This window comes from Phaenicophaeus curvirostris, chromosome 1, assembly GCF_032191515.1.
Source record: "Phaenicophaeus curvirostris isolate KB17595 chromosome 1, BPBGC_Pcur_1.0, whole genome shotgun sequence".
Taxonomy (NCBI): Eukaryota; Metazoa; Chordata; class Aves; order Cuculiformes; family Cuculidae; genus Phaenicophaeus; species Phaenicophaeus curvirostris.
This window is the reverse complement of record NC_091392.1, coordinates 6,361,606-6,388,757: the sequence shown is the minus strand read 5'-3', so window position 1 is coordinate 6,388,757 and position 27,152 is coordinate 6,361,606. Positions and strand designations below refer to the sequence as shown.

Below are 27,152 nucleotides of genomic sequence, written 5' to 3'. Positions count from 1 at the left end.
TCTTTTCCCAGCTGCTGTTGAGCACCATCGCTGAGATGCCCAGGTATTTCCACTGAGGTCTATCATCGATGAGGGAATAGGAGAACTCTTTGTTAGTAGCTGAGCTGCGTGTATGCTTTATGGGAAATAGGACTGGATATGAAGCAAGCGTGGCTGCTGACTGCAGCAAACTACTAAAAAAATCCCTTTGTAAGAACAGAGGCGAAACAGAGATAACTGTAAAGATAGTCACAACCAGCCATTCAGCTAGAATATTTATCACAAATATAACTCTAGTGTTAACCTTAAGTAGTCATGGTTAACATGATTATCATATTCAAGTACTGAGCTTGGATTTTAAACGCTTCAGTTAAAATACATTTTAAAAGCCTGTGTTTTATGACCGAATGTACAAGGAGATCAGGAGGCAGAAGTCTGAGAGTGAGCAGTTAATTGTCTCCTGTTAGAACACAACTGCAGTAAAAGCAAACAGACCCAGGTAAACTTCCTTATGAAGGAGGGTGGATCACCTCTGATCTGTGTGACCTTCAGGCTTATTTCATTCACTTGCTTTTGAAATACTAAATTCTTTATTTCCTAGCAGGTGTGTCTCTAATGTTTTTTTTTAGCTGTATTTGTGTGAACAGATTTCTTTAGTTTTAGCTTAATACAAAGTATTACAAAACCTGCTTTAAAACTTCTGATTCTCTTGCAGGGAGAAAGCTATATTATAGATTATTTGCTACACAAATTAAGCCTGCAAATAAATGAGCTTAATAAAAGTACCGTGTGTTTTGCAGTGGACTAATAAGATTTGATGTTCTTCCTGGTGGCTGTTGGGAGCTGCATGTTATTGCTTGTATTAAATATCAACATAGAAATCTTACATGCAGTAAATAATTTAATCCTGCTAACAGAGATGTACAGAATTTTGTATTTTTTTTGTTTTTCTTCAAGGAGGTAAGAGTTTATTAATCTCATTCCTATCCTTTTTCATCAGGAAACCAAGTGAGGTTTTAAATTAAAAGCAAAGTTTTTATTTTTTTTCTTCTTTGAATTGAACAAACATTTACTTTTATTATTCTTTCTCTGATTAAACTAATGAATTTACTTTGACTTCAGCATTGAAATGTGTAAGATGATAATAGTTTTTATTTTTTGTTAAATATTAGAAGAAGGAAATAAAACCTCTTAATGACTAATATGGCTTCTTTCTGTATACTTAGGTTTGACAGAATGTTTTAATATTGCCCTTAAGCTTGAATGTAAATCTGTTGATTAATACTACAGCCGTGACCCAGATCCAGGAAATGCAAAACTGCTGCATATTCTGCTTGGAATGTTGTATGTGCAGGAAATGCTGCATATTCTGTTTGGAATAATCTTTTAAAACTTCTTTGTTGTTGTAATTACAACTTCATAAATGTTTGGTTTCTTTTTGAGACTTACTTGAGACTTACTTTTTTCTTTAAAGTAACTATCATTTACAGCTAAAACTCTATAAAGATTTGGACTGTAAACATAAAGGAAACTGAGAGATTCTGTGGAGCTTGAGCATTTGCTAAGATTAGACCTTGTACTAACACACTTCTTCCTTGTCCTGTTTTACAAAAGCGTATTTTATCACTTATTTAAAATGAGCTGCTTAGATAGGGGGAAAATTCAATTTGCTCTGGTGTTTGCTTTATTTACTAAATTGCTGTGCTTTAAACCATGACATTTTGCCTATTGAAGGGAATAGGCGTAAGGGAGAGGAAAAAGAAACAGGCTAAATTTGAAGTTCCTTAATAAGAATGTGTGGTTCTATAGTTACTCTTTATCACAACATCAGTGTTGCTTGCTTAACACTGTTTGGTTCAAAAAGACCTGAAGTGCCTCTCTGTTGTACCCAAGGAGTTCTGCAGGATAGCCCACACTGTTCCTTTTGAAATATGTAAGAGGTTTTGGATGCCTTTTCAACTGGTTCTGAGCTTTGTAGTGTAGATGCACTTGCATGTCTAGATCTGATGGTACAGCTCTTCAGTAAATATATGAGCAAAGACTATGCTGTGCCCTGATGTTGCTTGTGGAGGTGATAAGTGTAAAACACACCTATCTATCAGGAGGAAAAATGAAAAGTATATCCAACTTTTTTTTTTTTCATATTTGAATGTGATCATCTGATATTGATCTCTTTAGAGTCTGATGTCTGTATCAGAAGGATGATAAAACTGATCTACGCGGACAGTTCCCTTGGCTTGGTTGTAGCTCTCTGGGACAGTTGCTCTCTGCTTTGTTATACCCTAGATGCACTTCCAGAACATGTAGCAAGAGCTAAGGGGGTAAAAGTGAATTGAGTAAGAAGGGTAACAGTAAGTGTTATGCAGTGACAGGATTTTGCAAGTTTCTTTCCTTACAGCTTCAAAGAGTGCAATAATAGCTGCTGAAGGCAGCTACTTGGTTTTTTTTTCTTTTTTTTTCTTTCCCTTTCTCCATTTTCAGTATTTGTTTTTCTTCTTTGGGTTGATACGGTTTTGCCTGAAACAGGTGGAATTAATTTCATTGACCATTATTGAAGTTTTCAATCATCCTGAATTTAATGAAGAGCTTTCTTATATGCTTGAAATAGAAAGAAAACCAGACTTTTTAAAAAAAGTGAACAAATGCCTTTCATCTTCTTTAATCAGTGGTCACTTAGATAGCTTTCTGTGACGATTAATTTCTTGTTTCTCCAGCCTATAGATCAAGCTGCTTTCTGCTCCCAAGATTGCTTTAACCAGAGTCATAGATCTGCATAATTTTCTTTAACATCTGCAGCTGTACTTTCATGCTTTGAAAATGCTGGCAGAAGTGCTAAAAATGAAAGAAAAAACCCCATTCCGAAGTGAATGCTGATTCTGTGGATTAAGCAGTTACTGACACACATTGGCTCTGCATGATCATTCAGAAGACAGTGAGGATATTTATTAATTTATTTTTATGGATGCTTTGCAAAATGCAAAGCCAAAAGCAGCTGTTTTTGAAAAATGAATGCCTTGAATAATAAACATTTTCCCAGGAAAGGCTACTAGAATTCCACATAGGATTTCTTGAGAGCATAAGGGGTTTTTTTTTAATCTTTTCTTCCTGTTCCCTTTAGTGCATTCCTGTCAGAGTAACCTCTAGAAAATAATGGCCATCAGAATTTAAAGTTTCAGAGATTTATGGGGAGGGTTTGTTATTGATTTGGAGCTCTAGAATTCTGCTATTCCAGCTACAGCAGTTTATTTAAAACTTAATGGAAACTGTAGGCTTCAGTTCATAGACTGGAATATTAATTTAAAATATTAGTCAGAGAGGATAGATAACCCACTTTTATAGCTGCTTCAGTAATAATTTATATAATGATATATTGCTTGTCTTAGAGCTCAGTGCCTATTTATTTTGAGATATTAATTTGAAGACCAGTTGTGACAGGAAATTTCAGAGGTGAGTGCTATAAACAAAATGTTTTTATTAATACTTAAGGTATTGCCAGCACTTAATTACTAGGTAGACTTAGTCTGAATTTATTTTTTTTTTTGCAGGAAACATGTAGTTTTCACTGTGAAATCACTAGGCAAATGTCTTTGCAATATACTGTTCCTTCTATTTGATGTTTAAAGAATCTTTTCCCAGCTGATGTGCCTTACTAGTATTTCCTTAATCCTTTAAACTAATCTGTAGTTCAAAACTTTTCTTCTGCTTATGAAATAGTTGTTGTTCCTGCTAAGAAAAACTGCTTCATTTATCTAAGCCCCTTAGCCAAGATGTGAGGGATGATGAAGCAGTTCTGCCACGTGTGGTTTCTGAAACTGCAGCTTTTAAAGCAAACATTCAGGTTGGTTGGTAAAGAACAGGTGCTGTCTGTTGCTGGTACTCAACTTCTGTAGCCCTCTTTATGAATAGTCTGAGTGACTTTGTAACACATCAAAGTGCCAGCTGTATTTTACAAACAGAAAAAGAAGGGTCCAAAGAGCAAGTGGGCCCCCGCTTTTTGTAAATCCCCATCTCCTGCCTGTAAGATAAGACTTTGCTCTTTTGCAGACTTAAGGAGAGACCAGCAATGTTTTGTGTGTGTGTTTATTCACTTTCTATGTGACCGCGGCAAGACTTAACTCTTGATCCTGCTGCTGTTGAAACAGGTAGCAACAGGGCTAGATCTCAGGCTAGTACCTTCCTGGCCATTGAGTTACAGGCTGTCTGTTTCTTTGATTGTGTCAGGCCTGGAAGCTTTGTGTCTGAACCATGTTTAGAGTTTAGTAGATAGCCAGAATTCTTTATGTCCTTCTCCCTATGAGGTGTGTAAGGTAGGATTATGAAGATAGATCTGAATAGGTTTCTACAGTGATGTGTTGGAATGATCTGTATGCAGCCTGTATCCTAGCTAGCTCAGTTGGTGTGAGATGGCAGAAGAGCGGTCACAATAACTTTGCATCTCAAATAAAATGTGTGCAGACTGTTCATCTGAATGAATGCCCTCAAGCCATTTTGTGGGTGTTTTTTTTTTCTTTTAGTAGCTTGTACATCTTTCTTTCATAAATGAGGGCAGAAGCAGGCACTTTTTTGGGTAACTGGAGTGCTGCCTGGGATAACCCTGAATGTCCTAGACAGAGTGCCATAAATATCTAAATGTTATGGAGAAAATATGAAGTATGAAGGAAACTTAAATTCTGATTTTTTTTTCCCCATTGACATTTGACAAATACCCACTCAGCCATACTTTTGCAGCATCTTCTGTGCTGTAAGTGTGTTACCTTCTGCCCAGTATGCTTCATGAAAAAGAACTGCTTTCAAAGATCCATTAATTATAGTTGCATGAATGGAAACATTTTTATTTTCAGTGGTGGCAACTACTAATCAAGATACAGGTCATTGTTTTTATTATGGTTAAGAGAGGTCGAGCAGCGCACACAGTGATCTTTAAAATCCCATCCTGGTTAACTGCTCTTTCTTATACCAACATACTTTATCGGGTTGATAACACGTGCATGATTTCTCAATTCCCTACGATTTTGAAGTTGAGGAAGAAAAGCAAAATGCAAGTTCGTCACCAACTACGTATTGCTCAACTAACTAGCTGTCGAAGATGAGAAATGCTTGGCAGACTTCATGTGATACAAGCTGAATGTATAACGCTATTTATCTCCTCAAACGGAATGTGCTTAAATTGTTCCACTGACACTTGATCTCTTTTTGGTTTAACTTGTGTATCTGTGTCACGACTGCTGTGAACTTTCTGTTGGTGCATCTCCTTGCTCACAGTTTGTGTTTTTGTTAGGATGTGATCTGAGAGGTGGCAGTTATAGTGACAGGTTCTCTGGAAACAAGTGTTTGGTTTCATGATTCGAAGGTGAGTGAACTACAACCAAGTTATCACTTGTGAGAAGCAGTTGAAATCACATGATTTAGCTACTTAGTTGTTTGTCCAAGTCTTTTAGGTATTGGTGCTTTTTGAAAGCAGACGTATGAATTGATTTGAGGAAAGAGGAAGACTAGGAAGAATTTTTTTTTTTGCTGAGGATGGTGAAACACTGGAACAGGTTGCCCAGAGAGGTGGTAGATGCCCCATCCCTGGAAACATTGAAGGTTAGGTTGGATGGAGCTCTGAGCAACCTGGTTGAGTTTGAAGATGTTCCTGTTCACTGCAGGGAGCTTGGACTAGATGACAAGTAAAGGTCTCTTTCATTCCAAACCATTCTATGATTCTGTGACCCTGCTTCAAGCTTGCACTGTGCTCTTTCTTCATATTGAACACAGGATATTTTGTAAGCTTGTTTGCATTTTCCTAAATTAATTTCAAAGCTTTGAGATTTTTTTTTTCAGTTTCTAGTGACAATTTCCCTAACAAAAAAAAGTGAAGGAAACAACTGTGTACACCATGTTTGGAGGATATTTTGTGCTAAGGGAGGCAGGTGTGCATGAAAACGATTTCTAGTTCTGAAGTTCTTTTGTCTCTCTCTTAAAAGCTCAGATCAGGCTTCAACTCTTTGAAATACCCCTACAAGTGATGGAGAGGGACTCTAGTGACCATTGAAGAAAAGTCTTTCTAATGGCTCTTCTGCAGACTTTAGGAGGTATTGGTTTTATATTATCGCCCTAATCTGCTAGGCTTGCAAATCTTCTATTAGTCCTTTTCCAGTTAGTCATCTTGTTACCAACTGGGCAAGGGATAGTATTGGAGAAAAGGGAGCAGCTTCCCTTTTTGCAGTTGGGAATAGCTGTAACTCTTTCCTGAGTGTTAATTCCTAGCTACTGAAGTGACTCATTTCTTTTTTTAAGTAACTTTGACACAAAAGCAAGTACAAAACATGCCTTTTCTTCTGTCTTCGTTTCCTCTGTACCTCCTTTCCTGCTTTTACTCTTTTGTGAGTCCACCATCCTCTCCTTACTTCAGCACTTGAGAATGAGATACCTCTCATTTCTTTACCTCTCTACATAAAAACTAATTTGTCTGAAACCTGGAATTTAGATGTTTTGTACAGATGTTAGAAATTATTCGTAATATAGAAGGTTGGGAGTTACGTTTCTAATGGTTTGAGAAATCCTTTTTTCAGGAAGAGATAAATTACAGTTGCACAATATGTCTAGAGGTTCCTTTTGAGTGGATATTTGAATATCTCCACGGTAGGAGAAGACATCAGACAGCTTATCAGAGAGAATGATTTTACTTGTCTTTGTTTTGCCAAACCACATACAATAGTACTTTGGGTTGCTATTACTTCTGGAAGGAGAGGATTAATGGCAGACTTCAAATGAGACTGACATAATAGAAACAGTTTGCTGTGCCTGTGCTGTATGTTTTTCAAGAGACTGATATGGATGTGGATAAATCCGCCAGCAAATCTATAAATCTGAAATGCTTTTGATAGCAGCTGGAAATGGAAAGAGATGACCTCTCCCTCTTCACCATCTAACACTTAAGTAATGGGAACAGAAGGTCTAAAGGCCAGAGAAAATGTCTTGCTGTGCCTTGCTTGTGGCCTGTGGTTTGTTTTAATGTTATGGTTTTTGGAAAATGTAGTTGGCTTCCTAAATTGTTCTCTCTGTGCAGGCAAGGCCTCACAATACTGTGTAGGAATTTGGTTTCCTAAAGTGTTCACAGAGCCTCTTCAGAGCTGACAGTTACTTAACGTGACCATATAATACACAATTTCTCATCATTTTTTATTGTTAACTCTGTAGAGGGTTTGACAGAAGACATTTCTGAAATGCCTTTGTACATTTGCCAGATGGCGTTAAAAATGTTGTGGGGCACGTATTGCAATTGGTCTTCTTAAAATTACCTGACAGAAGTAATGATAATACCGTAGCTGAAATTGGTTTCTGAGCCTCTGGTGGTGGGAGAGAGGAGAACGCCTGAAATTCTCCCAGAATTTCCAGCGTGCCTTCTGGTGTGCAAGAATTCCCGTCACGTATGAGCGTGTCAGAGGTGTGTGTTCAAGGGGGGAGAAACGGAGCCAAATGACTCTCTTTAGCAGGTGCTTGCTTGTGCCTGATGGAGTTTAGTGAGCTAGATTTAATTTTAATACTGCTAGTAGGTCTGACTCTGGCTGTGCGCTGCACCAATAGCTCTCTTTAAAGCATTACATGAAATTTCATGAATTGAGACAGTCTTAAAAAGAGAACTCAGACGTGCTTCTCGGCTTCTGAGCCTAGGGGAGCACGTTACATCTGTCAGCATTCATTTCCAGTAGTGTTTTCTTTAGGTAGTTTGTGGTGTGAATGTTTCCTTTAAACTTTATTTAGAGAAATCAGTATGCATTCTCTGCAGGAAATAATTTTAACATGTTCTGTAGAAATACATTTAGGACTGCTTGCAGTTTTTTCTCGTCTTGTGCTGAAGTCACTTTAAATCCGTCACCCCAGACTGTAGATTCGTCAGGCAGAAATCTTTCTGTGAAGGTAGACGAGTTGTTCCTGCATCGGTTTTGCTTGAACATACTGAAGACAGCCGTGTACTAACATGTAGTAATGAAACCTGTTGGAATTTTAGAGAGTCTCTTTGATCTTGCTAACAAGCAATGATTCAAGTGCTACAGATTGTAAAGGATTTGGTGTCGCCAGCAAGACGGAGAACAGATGCTGCTAAGAAAGGTAAGAGCAGCACTGGGATACATTCCATGTTCTGAGTGATTTGCTGTAAATCAGAAATGTTTTAGAGTTTGGTTGTAGTTAAATTAAGTGTGTACTTAAAATTGTTCTTTGTTGTGGCATGTACAGCTGCCATAATTTGCCTTTGAACTGCATTAAGCCTAATTATTGTCATTTTGCAACTGCAGCTTTCCCAAAGAGAATCCCCATGATGTTTATTGTGCTAAAGGTGGAGTTTGTCAGTATTTGCAACTGCTACTGTTGTTCTAAAGATCTATTACTTATTTTAGTGTGGTGAAAAATTTTTCTTGTCTGCATAGCTGAGGCTGTGAAAATAGCAACCGTATTCTGTGTAATCCCATCAGAATAGTTTTAATGCTCTAAATGAGAATAAGAGCAAGAAGAGGCTTCCTTAGTGCTTATGGAAATGAGAGAGACTGAAAGTACACAGCTGCACTGCTGTTTAGGTTTCAAAATTAGATTATTTCTAGATTACAACTAACTTCAGAATCCAAAATGGCTCTTGCAAATGTAAAAAGAATTACTTGAAATACTCAATTATTGTTTGAAATTAATTGATGTTAAATGCTTTCCTTGTTTTCTTCAGTGTGTTGGATGTTTGTTGTTTCTTCTTCACTGAAGTAGTGCCATCCTTTGTGGTATTTGGCATACTTATCTAATTAGGAACCGATTAAACACTTTATTTTCATCTTTACTTTTATGTCTTAATTATTTGCAACTGCTAAATGCGTGGTTTGTAGCGGAAATAAATAATTTGTCCAAGTGTCTTAATTTCATTCCTTTCTTTATTTTATTCCGCTTTATTTTGTATTGAATAGGTCATGAATCATTTAGGATATACAGCATCTGTGTCTGCCTGTTACTGTGCCATTGTTCTGTTCTGCCCTTACAGGTAATATCTCACCATAGGCATGTACCCTTATTTTAAGCCACTCATCTAATAATATCAGGCTGCTATAATTCTAACGAGTTAGTTAATGACACACCCCTTTATGAAAACAAAATGAGTGAAGGTAGAACTGGGATCTGCTCTTATCCTCTTATTCTGAAAAAAAACTGCATGCATTTCATAAAACCATGCTTCTGAACTGCTGCTTTAGAGTCTGCAGTGATTGGTCGAACATCCCATCCAACAGTTTTATAATTTTATCAGAGTGAATAACTCTATTTCAGTTCTGTGTTCACTGTTCATTTTTTGATATGTGTACTTATGCTCCACTAGTTACAGAGAAGAACGAAGGGGACAGGAGTTCTACTTGTCTGTTTTGTGTGTAGCTGGTTAGTCAGGCTTGATCTTTTTTTTTATAGTAGTAGTGTAAGGACTGATTTAAAAAGATAACACCAAAAATTATATATATAAGAACTTTGATTACTGGAACAGATTCAATAGAATTAGAAGAGAGCCTTGAAAAAAAAAATAAGGAAATGCTAATTTTCCCAGTTCTAAAGCGTTGAGATTTTTTTTTTTCCTCTTTGTTTTTTTTACTCCCTTGTTAAAAGACACTAATTTCGGGTCATTGTTTGGGCAGTATTCTCAAGCTGCCAGTAACCAAGCTAATTAGATGTTAGTTCTTGGAGTACTTGGTAGTATGTTTTGACAAACCATATTAAGTTCTTAACATTAAAAAAAAAATTCAAACGTTCTGAAGAAAACATTTACAAAAGATGCAAAATGCTGACAGACTTCTGTGATAAATACAGCAATTTGAGTAGGCATTAAAGGGGTTCTTTTTTCACAGCATGCAACATTAGGCATCTGGTGTATGTGAAGGACTGTATTCTACAGGAGTGACTCACACATTATTGTTTTCAGTAAATGGAAAAATGTATTTGTAAAGGAAGAGTTGCTAGGAAGCCCAGTGTGAATGTGAGGTGAATTCATTAAGGCATGAGGGATGATATGTGAAGTGTTTACCAATGTGCTTCCAAATTAGTATTGGTAAATGATAATGGTTTTTAATCCAGCTCCTCAGGTGCATCTTGTTCTTCCCCTTAAAAAAGTGCATTTGTTGTTAGAATAGAATCTATTGGATAGAAGTCTGAAATTCATTGTTCTCAGGTGAAAATTTTCTTTATCATCTCTGTCTCCTGTTGTGAAAAACAGGAACTCGAGAAACTGAAACTGAACATAACTGAGCAGGTATCAGCAGAAGGGTCACTGCAGGTGGCAAGTGGAGGGAGAATCAGTCTTCCATAGGGGACTACTTTGCACTCAGGAGACAGATGTTAGAGTACCATAATGTATTAATTGCATATTCATGTATTGTACCTAGTTTAAAGAATTTCTCCTGTAAGACTGAATAAGTGTCCAGACTGTGTAACTATTTTTATAGATAGTGCACAAGGTTTTGGGGGGAAAGTGTTCCCCAGGCCTCCAATTCTCCCAGCGTTTTTTGTCAGTCTGAGACCTGGAAATGTAGTGACTAGCCAAGAGGATGTATTTTTGCATCCATGGTTTGACAATAGAAACTTGTTCTAAGGTCTATGGTAAGCATAGCTACTGTGGAGAAGAAAATTCAGTTTCTGCAGAGGTAAGTCCTGCAGAAAGTTGTTTAAAAGGAACCCATTCTTAACACGTCATGAGTTGAGATTTAATGGGGCAGTGAGCTCAACAGCAAGTATTGGTTTATTATGTCTCACGTTTCCGTCCTTTTTTTTATCTTGCTGTACTGCTTAAGACTTTAATTTTTTTAAGAGAAAAAAATGCACATTGTCTTCTGATTGCAGTGAAAGCTGAAAGTGTAGAGGTTTTTTTTTTGTTTGCTTTTTATTGTTCTGAGACCTTTCTGAATTTTAAAACATAATTCAAATGTTACTTTCAGAGAAATCCATGTAGAATATAAATCTATTGATTGATTTCTTTTTTTAACCACTGAAATCCTGGCTTAAATCCAAGTTATTTAAAATTAATAAAGAAATAGTCATGTTTACTTCTTTCCTCCCTCCTTCCTTTTATAGGTGGCCACAGCAAAACTTAATTGGCAACATCACCTTGATGCCAGGATATAAAAAAGAGACTTTTTATTAAAATACTTACAGCAGATGGGGCAGCTAAATCAAAATTACAGAATTAAAAAAGCATGATGTGTTTTAAGGAGAGGTACCTGAGAGAAAACTTTGTTTTGGGTTTTTTTTTTTATCACTTGCAAGAGGAGACATGTGTTTGGCCACCACAGCATTTGGGCTGCGAGCCAAAGGCAGTGCTTATCAGGAATCCTCTTGGTTTCTTTAGGTGCTACATCTTATTTCAGCCTTTGAGGTTTCAGACAAAGCTTATTTTCAGTTTCAAAGTTAATTTTCATTCTGGAAATGTGGACCTATGAGGTACGTAAACATTGGGCCAGACAAGGATAGTCATGTTTAAATGTGCCAGTAATAGCTCACACTTAAGAAGTTAACTGCCTGAATACACTTGCAGGTGGTACTGCGCAAAACCCTTATATTCCAGGCTTAGACTTGGCAGGAAATCTGCTGTCTTATTTTGGTTTATTTCTTTTGGACTGGACTGAGTTGATGAGTTGCTGGATGGAGAAAACAAAATAAAGGTCCCACATCAAGTAGCTGTGGTATTTTCTCGTTACTTTTGCTGGTGGTAGAGGAAAGGTATAATGAAAAGCATTCCCTCGTGGCAACTAGTGAAATAGTGGCAACTCTCTTCAGGCTCTTGAATTTTCTTTTTATAAGGTCTTTGCAGAGGAGGCTGAGAACTTTGCCTCTTGTGGGAGGTTTCAGGGTTACTCAAATGTCTTTAATTTCTTTTTTAACTTCCTGCTTTATTTCAGAAAGAAATACATACTTTTTCCTCTTCTATTTTTTAGGATTTTTTTTTAATTTAGTATTTTATTAAGCGGTGTTTATTCTATATGTGTGCTAAGCCTTTTTTCCCCCTTCTCTGATTTTTTTTTTCTTTTTAATTTACTTCGCTTCTTTAGAATTGTTCCACTTGTAAATACTCTGCAATGAACAGGTAGGAAATTTGTGTTTAAAATAAAGATCTTGGAACTTCTTGATTTTTGCCCTGGACTCTTTTAAAAGCAGAGCTATATGTTACTGCTGTTAGCTTTCAGATGAGGTTCTGCAGGTGTGCACACAAGCTGATTGAATGCAGCATGCAGCCTAAAGCTTGGAAAGTTGTTGAGGAATTTCTGGGACAAGTTCTGGACCATCATTGACCATCTTCTCATTTGTACTAAGCTTGGCCCGGTTTTTGGTATACATTGTAGCTCAACATGCATCTTCTGTGGTTCTTCCTCCAGCCCAGGTGACAGAAGATCTTGATTCCTTTTCGGTCACTGGAGTATCTCATGTTGGTTTAGCTGAGCTCTGAATTAGTCTCATAAAGGATTGTTGTATACAAGAACTGTCATAAGTGGTATCTTTGTGTAATGGGATTGAGCAAGTGACATTATGAAAGCGTATGCATAGTCTCTGATACAAACCAATAATAGGAAGATTATTTTTTCTGAAGAGGGCTGTTCTGCCTGCCTCTAACTCCTGAGGCAGAACTAAAATACTGAACAAATCAGTATTGCTTAGATTTTGTTTTAGGAGCATGTATTAAAATAATAACACACTGGCTTTTTGCCTGTATCTCTTGGTGCCAAGTTCCTACATCAGATTTTTCCTGTAATCTTGATCTTGCACCTTTCCTTACAGGCTAATTGTCTGTTATCTTCCAGGGAGGCTGAACATGGACAGGGAATGCAGCAGGACTGGATAACTTCTTGGAACTTGTTTTTTTTTTTAAAGCTGTTAATGGAACCCAAATGGTGTTTTGCATAAAACAGGCTGATGGAGGTGGTTTCTTCTCATATTAAAAAACCCCAAGCTTCATATGGAATTCAGATTTTTGGTTTTGTCCCTCCTGGAGCTGCTTTAATAATGTTTCCACTTCATGTGTTTTCAGTATACATTTAGTTTTCCTAAATCTTTTATTTGAAAAACAATTGTCTCTCTTACTCTACAGCATATTCTCATTGACAAAACCGTTATTTTATGGTACTTGAGCTCGAAAGAACTGTAAGAAAAAGTTCAGCTTCCTCAGACTGTATCTAGAAGGTAGAAAATGAGTCTTACCCAGAAAAGCTGATGTGAAAATTTGGTGTATTTAAGGGATAAATGAGGTGGTGATGATCTAGTGTGACCTTTTGTTTGAGGACAGACTGACTACAGCAGTTTTTCTGTGCAAGCAGTGTTGCCACAGCTTGTGTGAATATGAATGAATTGGGTAATCATGGGTGTTCTGTTGTTGAGGGAATACTGTTATAATCCAGGTTGGGTATTGTAGCTGAGCAGTGCTGAATAGAAGTAAAGGTTTTCTAGACCTATATACCTGTTCTCAAATAAATTTTTTTTTAAAGGTATAATGGACAGGGGAGAAAAGCAGGGTTTTTATTTTCTTCCCCTAAGGCCAAATGTGGACAAAGGGTAAATGTTATTTATTTATTAAAATAAAAATGAAGTTGGCAAGTTGCTCAATGAACTGCCAAGTCTGATAGCAGGGAGTTAAATATTTTTTTTCTCATGTCACTAAATGTGAAATTCTGCCCATGGCAGTCAAGATCATTTTTTGTATTCTGCAACTCATCAATATGTATGTATGACTTCCATTCGTTTCTTACTGTGGCTAAGTCTCTACCAGTGTGGCAAAATTTAACTGCATTTCAACAGGCTCTGCATGATTATACTGAGTTATTATGTACTGACATTATTATATTTGTAGGCCTTTTGGCTGTGGTTTCACACATAATTAATGTAAGTGACTCCTCGTAAAGATGTGCTCCTGCTTTACTTCTGCTGCTCGTTTTGTCTCCTCGTCCCAATGCAAATTTCTGTAGAGCTTTACAAGCAATTGTGTAGCTGTACAGTGATTTGAATTGGGAAGCTGATCAGGATTAAACAATAGTTTTCTTTCTTTTTGAGTTAGTTTTAATCCGTTTAATCAATCCAGTGGCTGATGCATGTTCACAGCTGTGCATACCAGCTCAAAGGAGGTGCCAGCAGGGGAATGTGGATAAATACATGGGAGTGGCTTTTGGTGGTGGTGCTGGCTGATGCTGCATAAAGTGCTGCTGAGATGTGCTATGGTGAAATTATCAGGAATTCCACCTCAGGATGATACAAATACAACTGGACACACACTGACTCACCTAGAGGTTTTTTTACTTAAAATACTCTTTCTGTGGCTGGCATTCAGTGTCGCTCACTCTGAAGAGTAATAACTTCCATGGGATATACATACGAGAGTGGGTTTTCTATTGTATTTCTTATCCTGACAATTTATTACCATTTTACTTTATTAAAAATAAGGAACTGCTTAAAATATTTTTCTCATTTGTTTGATGCCAAATGCAGTGATTAAGAAAGGTTGCAATGCTGCTTAGCCATGTGTAGTTGCTAGTGACTTACTTTAGTGTCTGTTCATTTGGGCTTTTATTAGGTAGGTAGCATCGTTAGCAAAGTACTTAGATGTTGTATCTTGGGAATTGATCTATGGCTTAAGAAAATCAATACAGACAGCTTGAATTTGGTTTAGCTATAGAGGAACTACAGGCAAATGAAGTACTACTTGCTCTTTCTTTATGCAGTAATGTTAGTCAGCTGAATGAAGCTAATTTACAAGAAGGAAAGCACAATAAAGACAACTGTTCTCCACCTGCATACTATGCTTTCTTACTCCAATGTGTGTTGGGTTGTGTGTGGTTTTTTTTGTTCTTTTTTTTTTTTTGGGTGAGCGTGGATGGGACCCTAAACCCATGTATCATCAAGTGTAGTAGTCTCAGTAGTCCTGAAATACAACTTCAGGTTTCTTATTTGTAGCATATTGGAAATGTGGCAGCTTAATATAAAATACTCTTATTAAAAAGTAGGTTTGAAAAAGAATGAAGGGTAAGAAACAGTGCAGTAATGTAGTGGGGAAGACCACAACAGTTCATGTCACAGTGATGTTCTGGTGAATGGGACAGAAGTTCCGTCTGTTATAAATCGGCACAGCAGTGTTGGCATGAGTGAAGCTGATCTGACTTGTGTAGCATTTTTTATTTTTTAATTGTATTTTATTTATTTTATTTTATTTTTTATTTTAATTAAACCCCCACCTGCAGTAGGGTTTTTTCTTCCTTGGAGTTTCTTTGTTGTTTCTTTAGGCCTGTGTATGTGCTTGTATGCAGCCGTAGAGTTCATAGTTCTTGTCCTGTAGATGAAAGGAGGTCATGTGGTGGTGTGGGTTTTTTTTGTGTTAATTTTCTAGAATTGGCCTTCATAACTTTTTACAATTCAAATTCAGCAGTTTGGTCCTACCTATTGGCTGAGTAGAAACAAGAGGAATGAAGCCTCATATTAAATCTCTTTTTAAAACTTGTTGTATTGAGGATCAGTTTAGTCATTATCTGTTACAATATGCAGATGTGTGCTGTTGAATCTGTCTGGGCTGCTTAGTTTGTGTAAAGCATGAGACCGTTGCTGAGCTGGAGCAGCAACTTGCACAAACTGGCCCTTGTGATTTCACTGTGGCAGAGGGAGGGAACCTGGCAGCTGGGGGAAAGACTGACTAAAACCAAGGTGGCTTCACTGGGTTTTTTGAAAGAGGAGGAGATCTGTGTGTGGGGAGTTAGGGATTCAGTAGAGTATTTACTTAACATTTCAGAAGGTTAAGGGGTCACATAGTTTTGAGCTTGAGCTGGTTGGATGAAAGTATTTGGATTTCTGGTTTCAGTGATACTACAACTGAGACAAGGATTCTACTTTGTCTGAGGCATTTGTCCAATATGTTTGGAATAAGAGACCTTGAGCCTGGACTTGAATAGGGAGAGAAGGAGTTTCTGGCCTGTGCCTTCCCTTCTGTTGCTGCTCTTATGGCTCCATTGTGATATGAATTTTAGTTTTGAATTTGGAGACTTCTTAGAAAAGGCTGGCAAGCTTGGTATGAAGGATCTGGAAAAAAGCCTCATCCTGTCTTGCATTTTCATAGTTCAGGTGAAAATATTTTTCTGACTTTGATTTTGGTAAGATCATGGCAATTATGTGTATGCTATTTTCAAGTGTGTACAACTTCTTAATTTGGATGCACTGTCAGGGTGTAATTGATATTACTTGACACTACAAAATATATTTTCTTAAGGAGAAGCTTGTGCTGTTGAGGTGTGCACACTTACAGCAATAAAAGATCATCTAACTTTTTTTTTTGCCTTAAACTGTTGAGTTTCCAGTATTTATCGTCATGCTTATGAAATTTGGTATCTAGTGTTAAATATGAACGTTGGCATCCATATTTATCAGTTTAGAAGCTTGCGTAGAATTTATTTGATACCCTTACAGCTGAAGAAGGTGACGGTTTTGTTTGGTAAATTGCAGTGGGTAGGAATAAGGGCAGAGGTAGATGCTATTATAAGGTTTTAATCATAGAATGGTTTGTGTTGGAAGGGACCTTAATGATCATCTGGTTCCAACCTCCCTACCATGGGCAGGAACACCTCCCACCAAACCAAGCTGCTTAAGGCTCCATCCAACCTGGCCTAGAACTCTTCCAGGGATGGGACATCCACCACTCCCCTGGACAACCTGGGCCAGTGCCTCACCACCCTCATTGTGAAGAATTTCTTCCTAATGTCTAATCTAAATTTTCCCACTTCCAATTTAAAGCCATGCCCCCTCGTCCTATGACTATACAGCCTTGTAAAAAGTATCTCCGCAGGTTTTGTGTAGGCCCCCTTCAGGTACGGGAGGGTGCTATAAGGTCTCCTTGGAGTCTTCCCTTCTCCTGGTTGAACAACCTCTCTCAGCCTGTCCTCATAGCAGAGTTGCTCCAGCCCTCTTATCTTTGTAGCCCTCCTCCGGACCAGTTCCATCAGTTCGATATGCTTCTTATGTTGAGGATTCCAGAACTGGACACAATACTCCAGGTGGGAACTCAGAAGAGAGTAATAGAGAGGCAGAGTCACCTCCCTTGACCTGCTGGCCACGTTTCTTTTTATGGAGCTCCAGGATGCAGTTGGCCTTCCAGGCTACGAGTGCACGTTACTGACTCCTGTTGAGCTTCTCATTAACCAGAACCCCCAAGTCCTCTGCAGGGCTGCTCTCTCGTCCCCCATTCTGTACTGAAACTGCAGATTGCTCCACCCTAGCTGTGGGACCTTGCACTTGGCCTTGTTGAAACTCATGTGGTTCACACAGGCTCACTTCTCCTCCAGTTTGCCTTTTTGTTTTTAATTATTTAAGATGTGATAAATATTTCAAAGTGACAAAATCTGAGCTAGACACTTTCTGCATCAGATTGTTATAGTAGTTGGGTGGCTTAGATAATGTTCTGGTGTCTTTGACAATTCTTAACTTTTCTGGACATCTTGTCTGGCTTCTCCGAAGTGTTGTGTCCTGTTGAGCTTCTAGATCTTCAGGTATAGCTTGTAAGCAAAACATCCAGGCTTCTCAAATCAGGTAACATATCCATTTTTTTTAGTTAGTGATGTCTGAACAACAAATAAACTATGGGTTTCTCAGTGGAGTAGGTTCCCCTATTTCATCCTTCTTGTTGCAAGTCTAAGCAATTTCTTCTAAAAAAAATTATCTGTCAGCATTAGTATTAAACTATCCATAAAATATTAAATTGAGGTGAATTTCCAGATCAAACAGAAAACTTAATTAATGTCAGTTAATTTAATTCTTCATGGAAGTGAGCAAGTAAGTACACAGATGCCAAAGACTGCTGCTGTCTCTTTGCTAATAAAGTAGCTAACGAAGCTGCACCGTGAGGGGTCAGGTCCTTGGTGGGAATGATTTTCTTGAGGAACAAACCCTGCTACCCTTCTAAATCGTGTCCCAGGTGATGTAGGTTTCTTTTTTCCTACCACTATTTTCTGTAGCATTACATGGTAACATACTTGGACAAACAATAGAAAATGGGTAAGAAGAAAGTTGACTGCCCTCACTCTTCTCCAGTCGAAAAGCCTGCATCAGGTGTCACAGTTGTTAGTCATGGTCACTTACCTCTTCGCCACAGGGTGTGGCAGTGAGAGTGATACAGATCTTGGAACCTGCCAGCTGCAAGGGCTCTGTGTGCATGTGTGGGCTTTGTTGTAAAATGAATTAGGCTCACTCACCACAGCTTTTGTGAGCAGATTCTGTCCATATGGAGGAGCTCATTGATATTCAGCTTGTAGGCTTCTTTTGATATTCTTGTTGCCAGAGATCACTGCAGTATTGCTGCTAGATTGCAGGTGTTTTCTGCTGCCACTTGGAAACAGCTTGAGTGCGTTCTTAGTGTGGGATTTGCAGTTTGAGCAATAAATCCACACAAGTTATTTGAAGAGGCACATAGGATTTAATTGTGCCTTTAGTCTCAGGTGTTCTGAAGACTTAGGGGATTTTGTAGCTTTTAAGCCAGGTACAATCTTGATGCACTGACATGAAACCACTTGTTCTTAGGGAGTTGAAAGTTGTGTGCAGTAGTTAATAGTATTCTCTCCCTTCCCACTCTGTGTGTGTAGGTTTTGGTTTTCCTGGGGTGGTTTGTTTTTTTTTTTTTTTTTTAAATTTAAGATGTAGAATCATAGAATTATGATGTCACTTGGTTGGAAGAAACTTTGAGATCATGGAGTCTAACTGTACCTGTCCACTACTAATCATTAAATCATATCCCTGAACTCTTCATCTACCCATCTTATAAACATCTTTAGGGACGGTGACTCAACCACTTGCCTGGGCAGCCTGTTCCGGTGCTTGATAACCCTTTCAGTGAAGAAATCTTTCCTGGTATGTACTCTGAACCTGCCCTGGTGAAGCTTGAGGCCATTTTGTCTTGTCTTATCACCTTTCTCTTGGATGAAGAGATCAACACACGCCTTGCTACAACCTCCTTTCAGGGAGTTGTAGATAGTGATAAGGTTACCCCTCAGCCTGCTTTTCTCCAAGCTAAACAGCTCCAGTTCCCTCAGCCACCTCTCATAACGCTTGTTCTCCAGCGCCTTCACCAGCTTTGTTGCCCTTCTGTGGATGTGCTCCAGCACTTCAGTGTGTTTCTTGTACTGAGGGGCCCAAAACTGAACACAGAATTTGAGGTGCTGCCTCACCAATGCTGAGTGTAGGGGCACAATCACTTTCCTGATCCTGCTGGCCACACTGTAGCCATTCTTTGGATGGCACTGTTGTGCTTTCAGAATGACACATTATCACCTTATAGATGCTCTGTTCCTATTGCACATTATCAGGTGGCCTTTATGTGATAGGGCTCTAATGCAGATATTAATGAAATAAAGTGGGATGGTAGGGAAAAAAATCTTGTTATTTCTCTTTTTTTTTCCATTCTTCATCAAAAAATAGGTTTCTATTTAAGCATATAAAAATCTCAGCATTTGTGTTATAGTGCCTTCCTCTTCTTGCACCAATGCAGGTACCAGTTATATCTGAACGTGATGTGTTCAGTATGTAATCTTTCTGTCAATTATTTCTCCAAAAGCCAAGTGGCAGAGGCCTGTAAGCTATGGATTAATCAGGTTACACAAAGCTTTTTGTTTATTAACAGGCAAGTATTTTTATTCCCTGGAAATTGAAGGAGGAAATGTTTGTTTTTTCTTTTCTTTGTTTTTGTATGAGATATATTTTTCTTTTGAGATTTATCTAATATACCAGGTAAGATTAATACACAGGCATTTGGCATTGTGAGGGAAACCTCAGCGTGAATAGGCAACTTTCATCATGTTTGCTAATCTCTGCTATGTGTGAGATTTTGATTATTTTTGCTAAAGGGTACTCTTCTCTGTATTGTTTTTTTGTCTCCCTTTTGTCAGGATTATTTTCCAGATATTAAGGCCAATTTTCAGGCTTGTTTTTAGGAACAGATCCTTCAGAATTTTGATTTGAACAGTTTTGATTTACTGACTACTGTGACAGTTAGAATGAAAGCATAACTTTTGTTGTTAAGGCTGATTTTTGAGTGGGAAATAGCAGTAGTCTGAAGGAAATACTTACAGTACAGTTCACAGGTCTCAGCTGGAACTTGAGAAGCTGCCTCGATCTGAGACTTCCTCTTTCTGATAGAAAAGGAAAAACTGTTTGTACTAATGAAAAGACCTTGGTAACATGAATATGCTGTGATCTTTCACAGAGAAATATTTTCTGTTTCATTTAAAGTCACGTCGTTTGGCTTAGTGGAATGCTTCTAATGTTTTCAAGTTGGGTATTTTTGGGATGCTTCCAGGACTCCCCAGTGTGTGATATACTGCTGATTTCAGGCATTGCACTTTGTTGTGTGATGGATAAATGGCTGCACAGTCGCTCTGTGCCCTAATTTTTCTCCTTCTAAAAAGAAAAAACCTGACTAATCCTTCCTTTTTTCCCAACAACAGCTGTACATTGAAAAGACTTTAACACGTTTTGAAAAATTTCCTCATGCAAACTGCAGCTGCATCGAGTCCTGGAGCCACCATGTCTCATCACTCAGTAAGAGTGTTATGTTTGGAGACTGTTCTGTGGAGCCTGTGTTACACAGATCGAAGATGCATGGATCAATAAAAATGTTTCTGTCAATTCTATGCAATGAATTAGTACCCTAGTTAGATTTTAAAATCTGTGGGATGAATGCTAATTTTGAGCTTGCCAAATCTACGGATGAGAAGTAAAAAAAGCTACCCAGACTCTGATTCCCATTGCTATTTATTTTATAGGCGTTGGAATGACCTTCTAAACTGTGCAGTGATAATTGCCTATTTTACATAATGTATAAAGCTTCACAGAAGAGCATTTGTAGTGATGGAACATGAACAATCATTGTCTGGTTACTAATAAGAATGTAAAGCCGTTCTATAAATAGTGCAGAGAGGCTCTTAAGGGAAAAATGAACAAATATGCTTAGGCAAATGAAAGGACGGCTGGTTACACTGGGGTCTGGGCTGTGTATTTAGTGTAAGAGCAGCCTGTGGGCTGTGTCTGTGTTACTATAGTGCTGTGCTAATTGCCAAAAAATCTAGAGAGGAGAAGTAAGGGTCCAAGATCCCTCTGTGTTTCAGGAGGTTCTTCAGGCCAGATCAAACCTTGGCCTTATTCTTTGGGCAGAATATAACTTAGAGTTGGGAGTGCATCTTGCAGATAGTTTAATCTGGAAGAAATCCAGTTTGCATACTTCTGTGGCGTTTCCCAGCACAAGCTGGCGAACAGTAAATAGAAATGATCTGAAAAGTTGCTCTGAAAGCACTCGACTCTTCAAATCTGAACTAAAACCTATTTATAGAATGTCACGGAACATCAGCAGTCTCTTATTGCAGATTTTGACATTCAATAGAATATCTTGAGTTTTTACGAATATGTAGAAGTTCTGATAGGATTGGTGTTTTTGGGATCAGAAAGGAGTTCAAGAAAATTATGCATTAATGTATTGAAGACTGACATTTATAGCTCATTTGTATATGCTGACTTCATGGGAAAGGCTCTACGTGTCCACTGTATTTGGTTTACATGGCAATATTTTTGTAGCAGGAACTGTAGGGGTTGCCTGTATAAGAGACTGGGTGCTGCTTCCCACGTCAGACACAGCTTGCTCCAAAGGACACCCACTTTTGGCCAAAGCCGAGCCCATCAGTGAAGCTGGTGACAGCTCTGTGGTATGATACTCAAAACAAGGATTAAAAATTGCAGTGCAACAGTTGTGAGAGAGGAGAGTGAGAAAAACGTGTGAGAATCAACTCTGCAGACATGGAGGTCAGTGAAGAAGGAGGAGAGGAGTTGCTCTAGGTGCCAGAGCGGAGATTGCTCTGCAGCCCCTGATGAAGACCATGGTGGGGCCAGCTGTCCCCCTGCAGCCCATGGAGCTGCAGGATGGAGCAAATATCCACCTGCCTATGCTGGACTAAGTGAATATACTCTTAAAGAAGCTGTAGCCTGTGGATAACCCATGGAGCAGGCTCCTGACAGGCGCTATGGCTTCTCCAGAGGAGCCCACACAGGAGCAGGTTTTCTGGCAGGAACAGCAGCTCGTGGGAAGGACCCACACTGGAACAGCTTGTTAATGACTGTGTCCTGTGGGAGGGACTTCATGCTGGAGCAGGGCAAGAGTGTGAGGAGGAAGGAGCAGCAAAGAGGAAGTGTTACGAATTGACCACAAACCCCGCTCCATGTCCCTCTGCTCAGGGGGTGGGGAGGAGACAGAACAATTAGGACCAAAGGGGTGTGAAGTGGAGCCTGGGAAGAAGGCTTTGTTTCTCACCATCCCACTCTTATTTTTAATTGCCAATAAATTAATTTCCCCAAGCCAAGTCTGTTTTGCTCCTGAGGGTACCTGGCAAGTGATTTTCCTGTGTATCTTGACTCAGTTTTTTCATCTTGGTTTCTGCCCTCTGCCCTGTTGGGTGGAGAGGGCAGCTTGGTGGGCAAATAGCAGCCAGCCAAGGTCAACCCACTACAGCTTTGCTGGGGATATAGGCAAACTTCAACTTTGAACATGTAAGTTCCTGCAAATTCCCTGCAATCCATGTTCCTTTGAAGTGCCCCTGATGATAGCACAAGTGAATTCAGCAGTTTTGTTCTTGTTGCGGGTTTCAGTGCATTCACGTGATCCTGTTTACCAGCACAGCCCAGAACAGTAACTTCCAGCAGAGCTGAAGACAAAAGATCAATGACGTGTTCCACAAGTTCTGTAAATGCAGGACGGGATGTCTGAATGATGTCCTCCTACATTTCCCTTGAGCTCATTTCGCGTACTACTTGTTTGAATAATCTTGTAAAAAAAAAAAAAAAACAACCCCCCAAAACCCACCAAAATGAACAACTCTCCCCTCTTCACATTGCCAACTACTGATGTGTAGTAATTGGTTTTGAAACAGTGTTTATTGGAATGGCAGTGGACTTCTTTAGCTAGTATGTGTTAGAACTACTGAAGTCATTACTGCTATTAGGAATACTCGACAAATTCTCTCTTGCATCCTTGCTACAGAGATGCCACGAGATGGGAAGCTTTTAGAAGCAATAATCAAATTAATATTAATAAGAACACACTTGAATGGGTGGTGGTTTTGGGGGACAGATGGATGTGAGGACACAACATTTACTTGATGTATCTTAAACTTTCATGCTCCCATACAAATGCTATTTAACAGTGATTTGGTTTGCACTTCGCTTATTTCACTAAGCTGCCTTTCTTGGCAACTTCTGATCCCTTTTTAACTTAGAAAAAACTGCAGAAAAGTTGTTTTATGAGCTTCCCCCCACGTATTTCTGCCTGCCTTTTATCTGTCATGTGGCTTGCATCAATTAAGTTTGTAGATTTTTTTATTAGTGGAAACACAGTTGTTCCCAATTAAAACCTAATAAAAAAATTTGTATCTTTCAGATTGAGATTTGAGAATAATTTATTTTCATACAAAGATGTTACAAAATTGAGGTTACATGACAATAATTTCAGTTCTCTTATTTTAATTATCTCTTTTTCCCCCTCGATGAAACAACTGCAGATGAGTGTGTTCCCAAACTCTTGTTCTTTGTTCTGAGACAAATCTGAAAAGTCCTTCAATTAAAATTTGGTTTAAATCCCGTAGTCCCATGTGAAAGGCTATACCTGTTTGGTATTCTGTTTATATCAACTTATAAGCTTGAACTTGGAATACTGTAGGAGTGATGACATAGCAGTTTCTCTGAGAAATAGTTACTTCTGAGGTCTAAGAATATGAAATTTATTTTGTCTGCCCTAAACTGGCCACGTAGCAGTTGTATCTGGCAGTCAGACCAGTGTGACAGCTTTGTAAAGTTTCCTTATTGATTAGTTTTGAGCTATCTGAAAGGTAGCTGTAGCATTTTTAAAATGAAAGCAGCTTGGAGTCACCTTATTTTTATCCCTGTCATGCTGATACATTTTTTTCAAAGTTCTCAGGTGTGTGGACTTTGGAGAATAGCCGTGCTTTTCTCTCTGTTCATGGAGTTTTTGGCATTCAGAAAGTTGCTTATACTTCAGTGGACGGCTTTGCCCTAACTTCTAGAATAACCTTTTGTGTCCTATTTCTTCTCCATCTTTCTAAACCTGTGCAGTTCTTTTGCCTCTATATTCATGGAAAGGAAATTTCCATGAGATTTCCCTAGGCTTTTTTTTTTTTCCCCCCAGTTTCAGCACTGTTTGTGTATGCATGGAGATATAAAGTGCTGCTGCTCTAATGTGCAGGTGTGAAGAATGGAAGTGGGTACAAGGCAATGGGAAAATTTATACTCATCTGATAGAATTAGTTGCATAATTTCAGCACAGTGAAAGCTAAAACCAGCTCAATAATTTCATTTTTGGGTGCTTTACCTGTAGTTTTGTATATTAAAATAGCTGTGATGTGTGGTATAGTTTAAAAATCTCTTTCTATTGGCTTTAAGTCCCTTAGTTCTTGGTGATGATTATGGAATGGTTTGGGTTGGAAGAGACCTTAATGATCATCTAGTTCCAACACCCCTGCCATGGGCAGGGACGTCTCTGAGTGGACCAGGCTGCCCAAGGCCTCATCCAACCTGGCCTTGAACACCTTGAGGGAGGGAGCATCCATGACTTCCCTGGGCTACCTGTGCCAGTGCCTCATCACCCTCCTTGTCAAGAATTTCTTCCTAATATCTAATCCACATCTTCCTCCTCCAATTTAAAGCCATTCTCCCTTGTCCTGTCACAACATGCCCTTGTAAAAAGTTCCTTTGTAGCGTTCTTGTAGGCCCCCTTCAGTTACTGGAAGGCCACTATAAGGTGACCCCCACCTGCTTTAATTTGGCTGCTAATTATATTCTGGCAGTTTTGTATATTGTCCTCTTAAAATGCCATTCCTTACGTAACACATGACACTTCCCCTGCCCCTCTTGCCTTTTCCCTATCCTCTTTTCACATCGTTCGCATTTGTGCTTTTCATTAGGCATGACTTGTGAATTGTCGCTCTTCTGATTTTCAGTGTAACGCCTCTGGAGGTGTTAGATTGCCAGAAAGCAATTACTGAGTCTTTACAGCATGGTGTGTGTCAGGGTGCAGGTTGCAGTGTCTTGAGCTGAGTCACAGCAGTTTGGCTGCATTTCCATCAACCCTGAAATTCTGGTTGCTGTGGCTGCGTGATATGGTGTCCGCTTGCATCTGCAGTGTTGGAGTAGGTTTGGACCACTCAGAACAGTAGTAGCCTTTCACTACGTTCCCACAAAGATTTTTGATTTAGCAAAATCTGATGAGTTCGATTACAAATCCAAGTATTTGCCTTGTACCTTCACTTCAACTTCTCCAAGTTCTTCTTGCTTATGCAACTTATTTTGTGTTGGAGCCTGTGGTTGAGTGAAATGCAACCTTGGCTCAATAGCTTCTGAAGAGTAACGGCAGTTTGTGATAGTGTTTTAATCAGAGAGAGCTTCCCCATGGACCTGCATCTGACTCATTTTTCAGAGAAACCTGTCAACAGTGTTTCTCTGAGATGACTTGAATATTACTCTGGGATTAAACAGCCTATTGTACCTCAGGTACAAAGTACACTGAAGCTTTTATTTTTCTACATTTTTATAGCACATTATCACAGTAATGTGAGCTGTTGATCCCTGTTGTCAATTTTTTGTTTCATGTGCTCTTCCAAAACAGTGGGTGTTGGCAGATAAAGAGTATATGTGAGTAATTTTACAGTGTTCAGTAGTTACACCTCTTGTTTTTTATATGCCAGGGAAGAAGGCAGGATAGGGAACGAGGGAAAACATGACCTGAATTTCTGCATTAAATACCGTAAAGATTGTACTTGTGGCTAACACATACTAAAATCTCGTCTTCAGTTTAGACTGTATTTAGATGAATTTAAGGTTAAAGGTGTCTCTTCTCCAAGCCTTAAGGTGGGCTGAGTTATTTCTAAATTATTTCAAGAACATGCTGTCACAACATGAAGTTCGCTGTTAAATTAACCAGTTTCAGAAAATATTCTAAAACAGGAGACGTACTTGGTAGTTTTCACTCATATTCAGACTTATTTATGTGATGGCAGGTGACAACTGTACTTCTGCTGAAGAGGGAAGACTTGATGAAAGGCTATTGGATTTTCATCAAGTTTGATGCCACTGGAGTTGTAGCTCTTAAGCCTTCCAAAATGTTGTAACTGAAACAACATTTGTTATGTTCAGCCTCTTCATTTCCTACCCTATTGCTAGATCTTTCAGGAACACCTCTGCACAGATGGTACCTTGGTTTACTGTTTTACATTTCCTTGTTTCAAAGGGATACTTTGACTTTCTTTGTAGTAACATCACCAATGCAAAGTTGGGATTTTAATGTCTACTGAAGAGATGTCTTCAGTGGGAGGAGGGAACCAAAATGCATAACCAAGATACATTTTTCCCTCACAAGTTATTTTTGGTTTAATTTCACTGATGAAAATTTCAGACTTGAAGTTGCTGAACGCTTTCATGCGAGGTTGGTGAATTTTGGAATGACTGTTTTGCCTCATGAGAAGGTTCCTGTCTGACTGCTATGGTTACATCTGTGAGTTAAATAGGTGATTTAAAGGCAGTTTAGGCATACCAATTGCTTTGACCAACAAGTTTTCCGCCTCTGCCTGCTGGTTGTAGTTAGAACTCAAAGCTACTTCCTGTGATAATTTGAGTTCTGATGGTTTCTTGATATCAGGGTAACCAGTCAGCCGTGTTGCTCATGGTCTGTCCAAGCCTCACAAATGAGAACTTGAACTCTTCCCAAAGTGCTGAATATCGAAATCGCCCTATATAAGCACAGTGCAGACAGTGGGTGGATCTGTATTTAAATCACAGCTTGTGCTTCCTTGAGTACAGTTGTGCTCTTCCCCTCACTCTCTGACAGAGAGGACAGCTTGTGCTTCCCTCCTTTGGGAAGATTCTGCAGCTGGTCTGCTTTTACAGGTTATGGGGTGCTTGTTTACCAGATGTGGTTTCATGGGCTCAACCATGTCTTGATTCTTACTGTGGGCTTTGATTCTGTAAGGGACATGAAACTTGCAGAGACTGAAAACAAGTATTGCATCAGTGTTCAGATTAGATGTAGACTTTAGTGTACTGAGTTCAGAAATGCTTTTTAGCCATTTCAGGACATTTCCGCTGAGATATGAGAGTCCATGACAAATGATCAGATT

The 27,152-nt window shown here is 38.8% G+C and overlaps 1 protein-coding gene across 2 annotated transcripts in view; it reads left to right on the top strand.

The window, feature by feature from the left end:
* The window catches only part of USP6NL (USP6 N-terminal like), a 123,235-nt gene that overhangs the window by 15,857 nt on the left and 80,226 nt on the right, over nt 1-27,152 (top strand). The window contains exon 1 of one of the 2 annotated variants that reach the window (XM_069869551.1): nt 7,729-8,073. The exons of the other annotated variant lie outside the window; for it this stretch is intronic. Within the exon in view, the coding sequence (XP_069725652.1) occupies nt 8,001-8,073 (73 nt within the window). The 5' untranslated portion in view covers nt 7,729-8,000. Of the gene's footprint in view, nt 1-7,728; nt 8,074-27,152 lie in introns of those variants that run through there. 2 annotated transcript variants of the gene reach the window in all.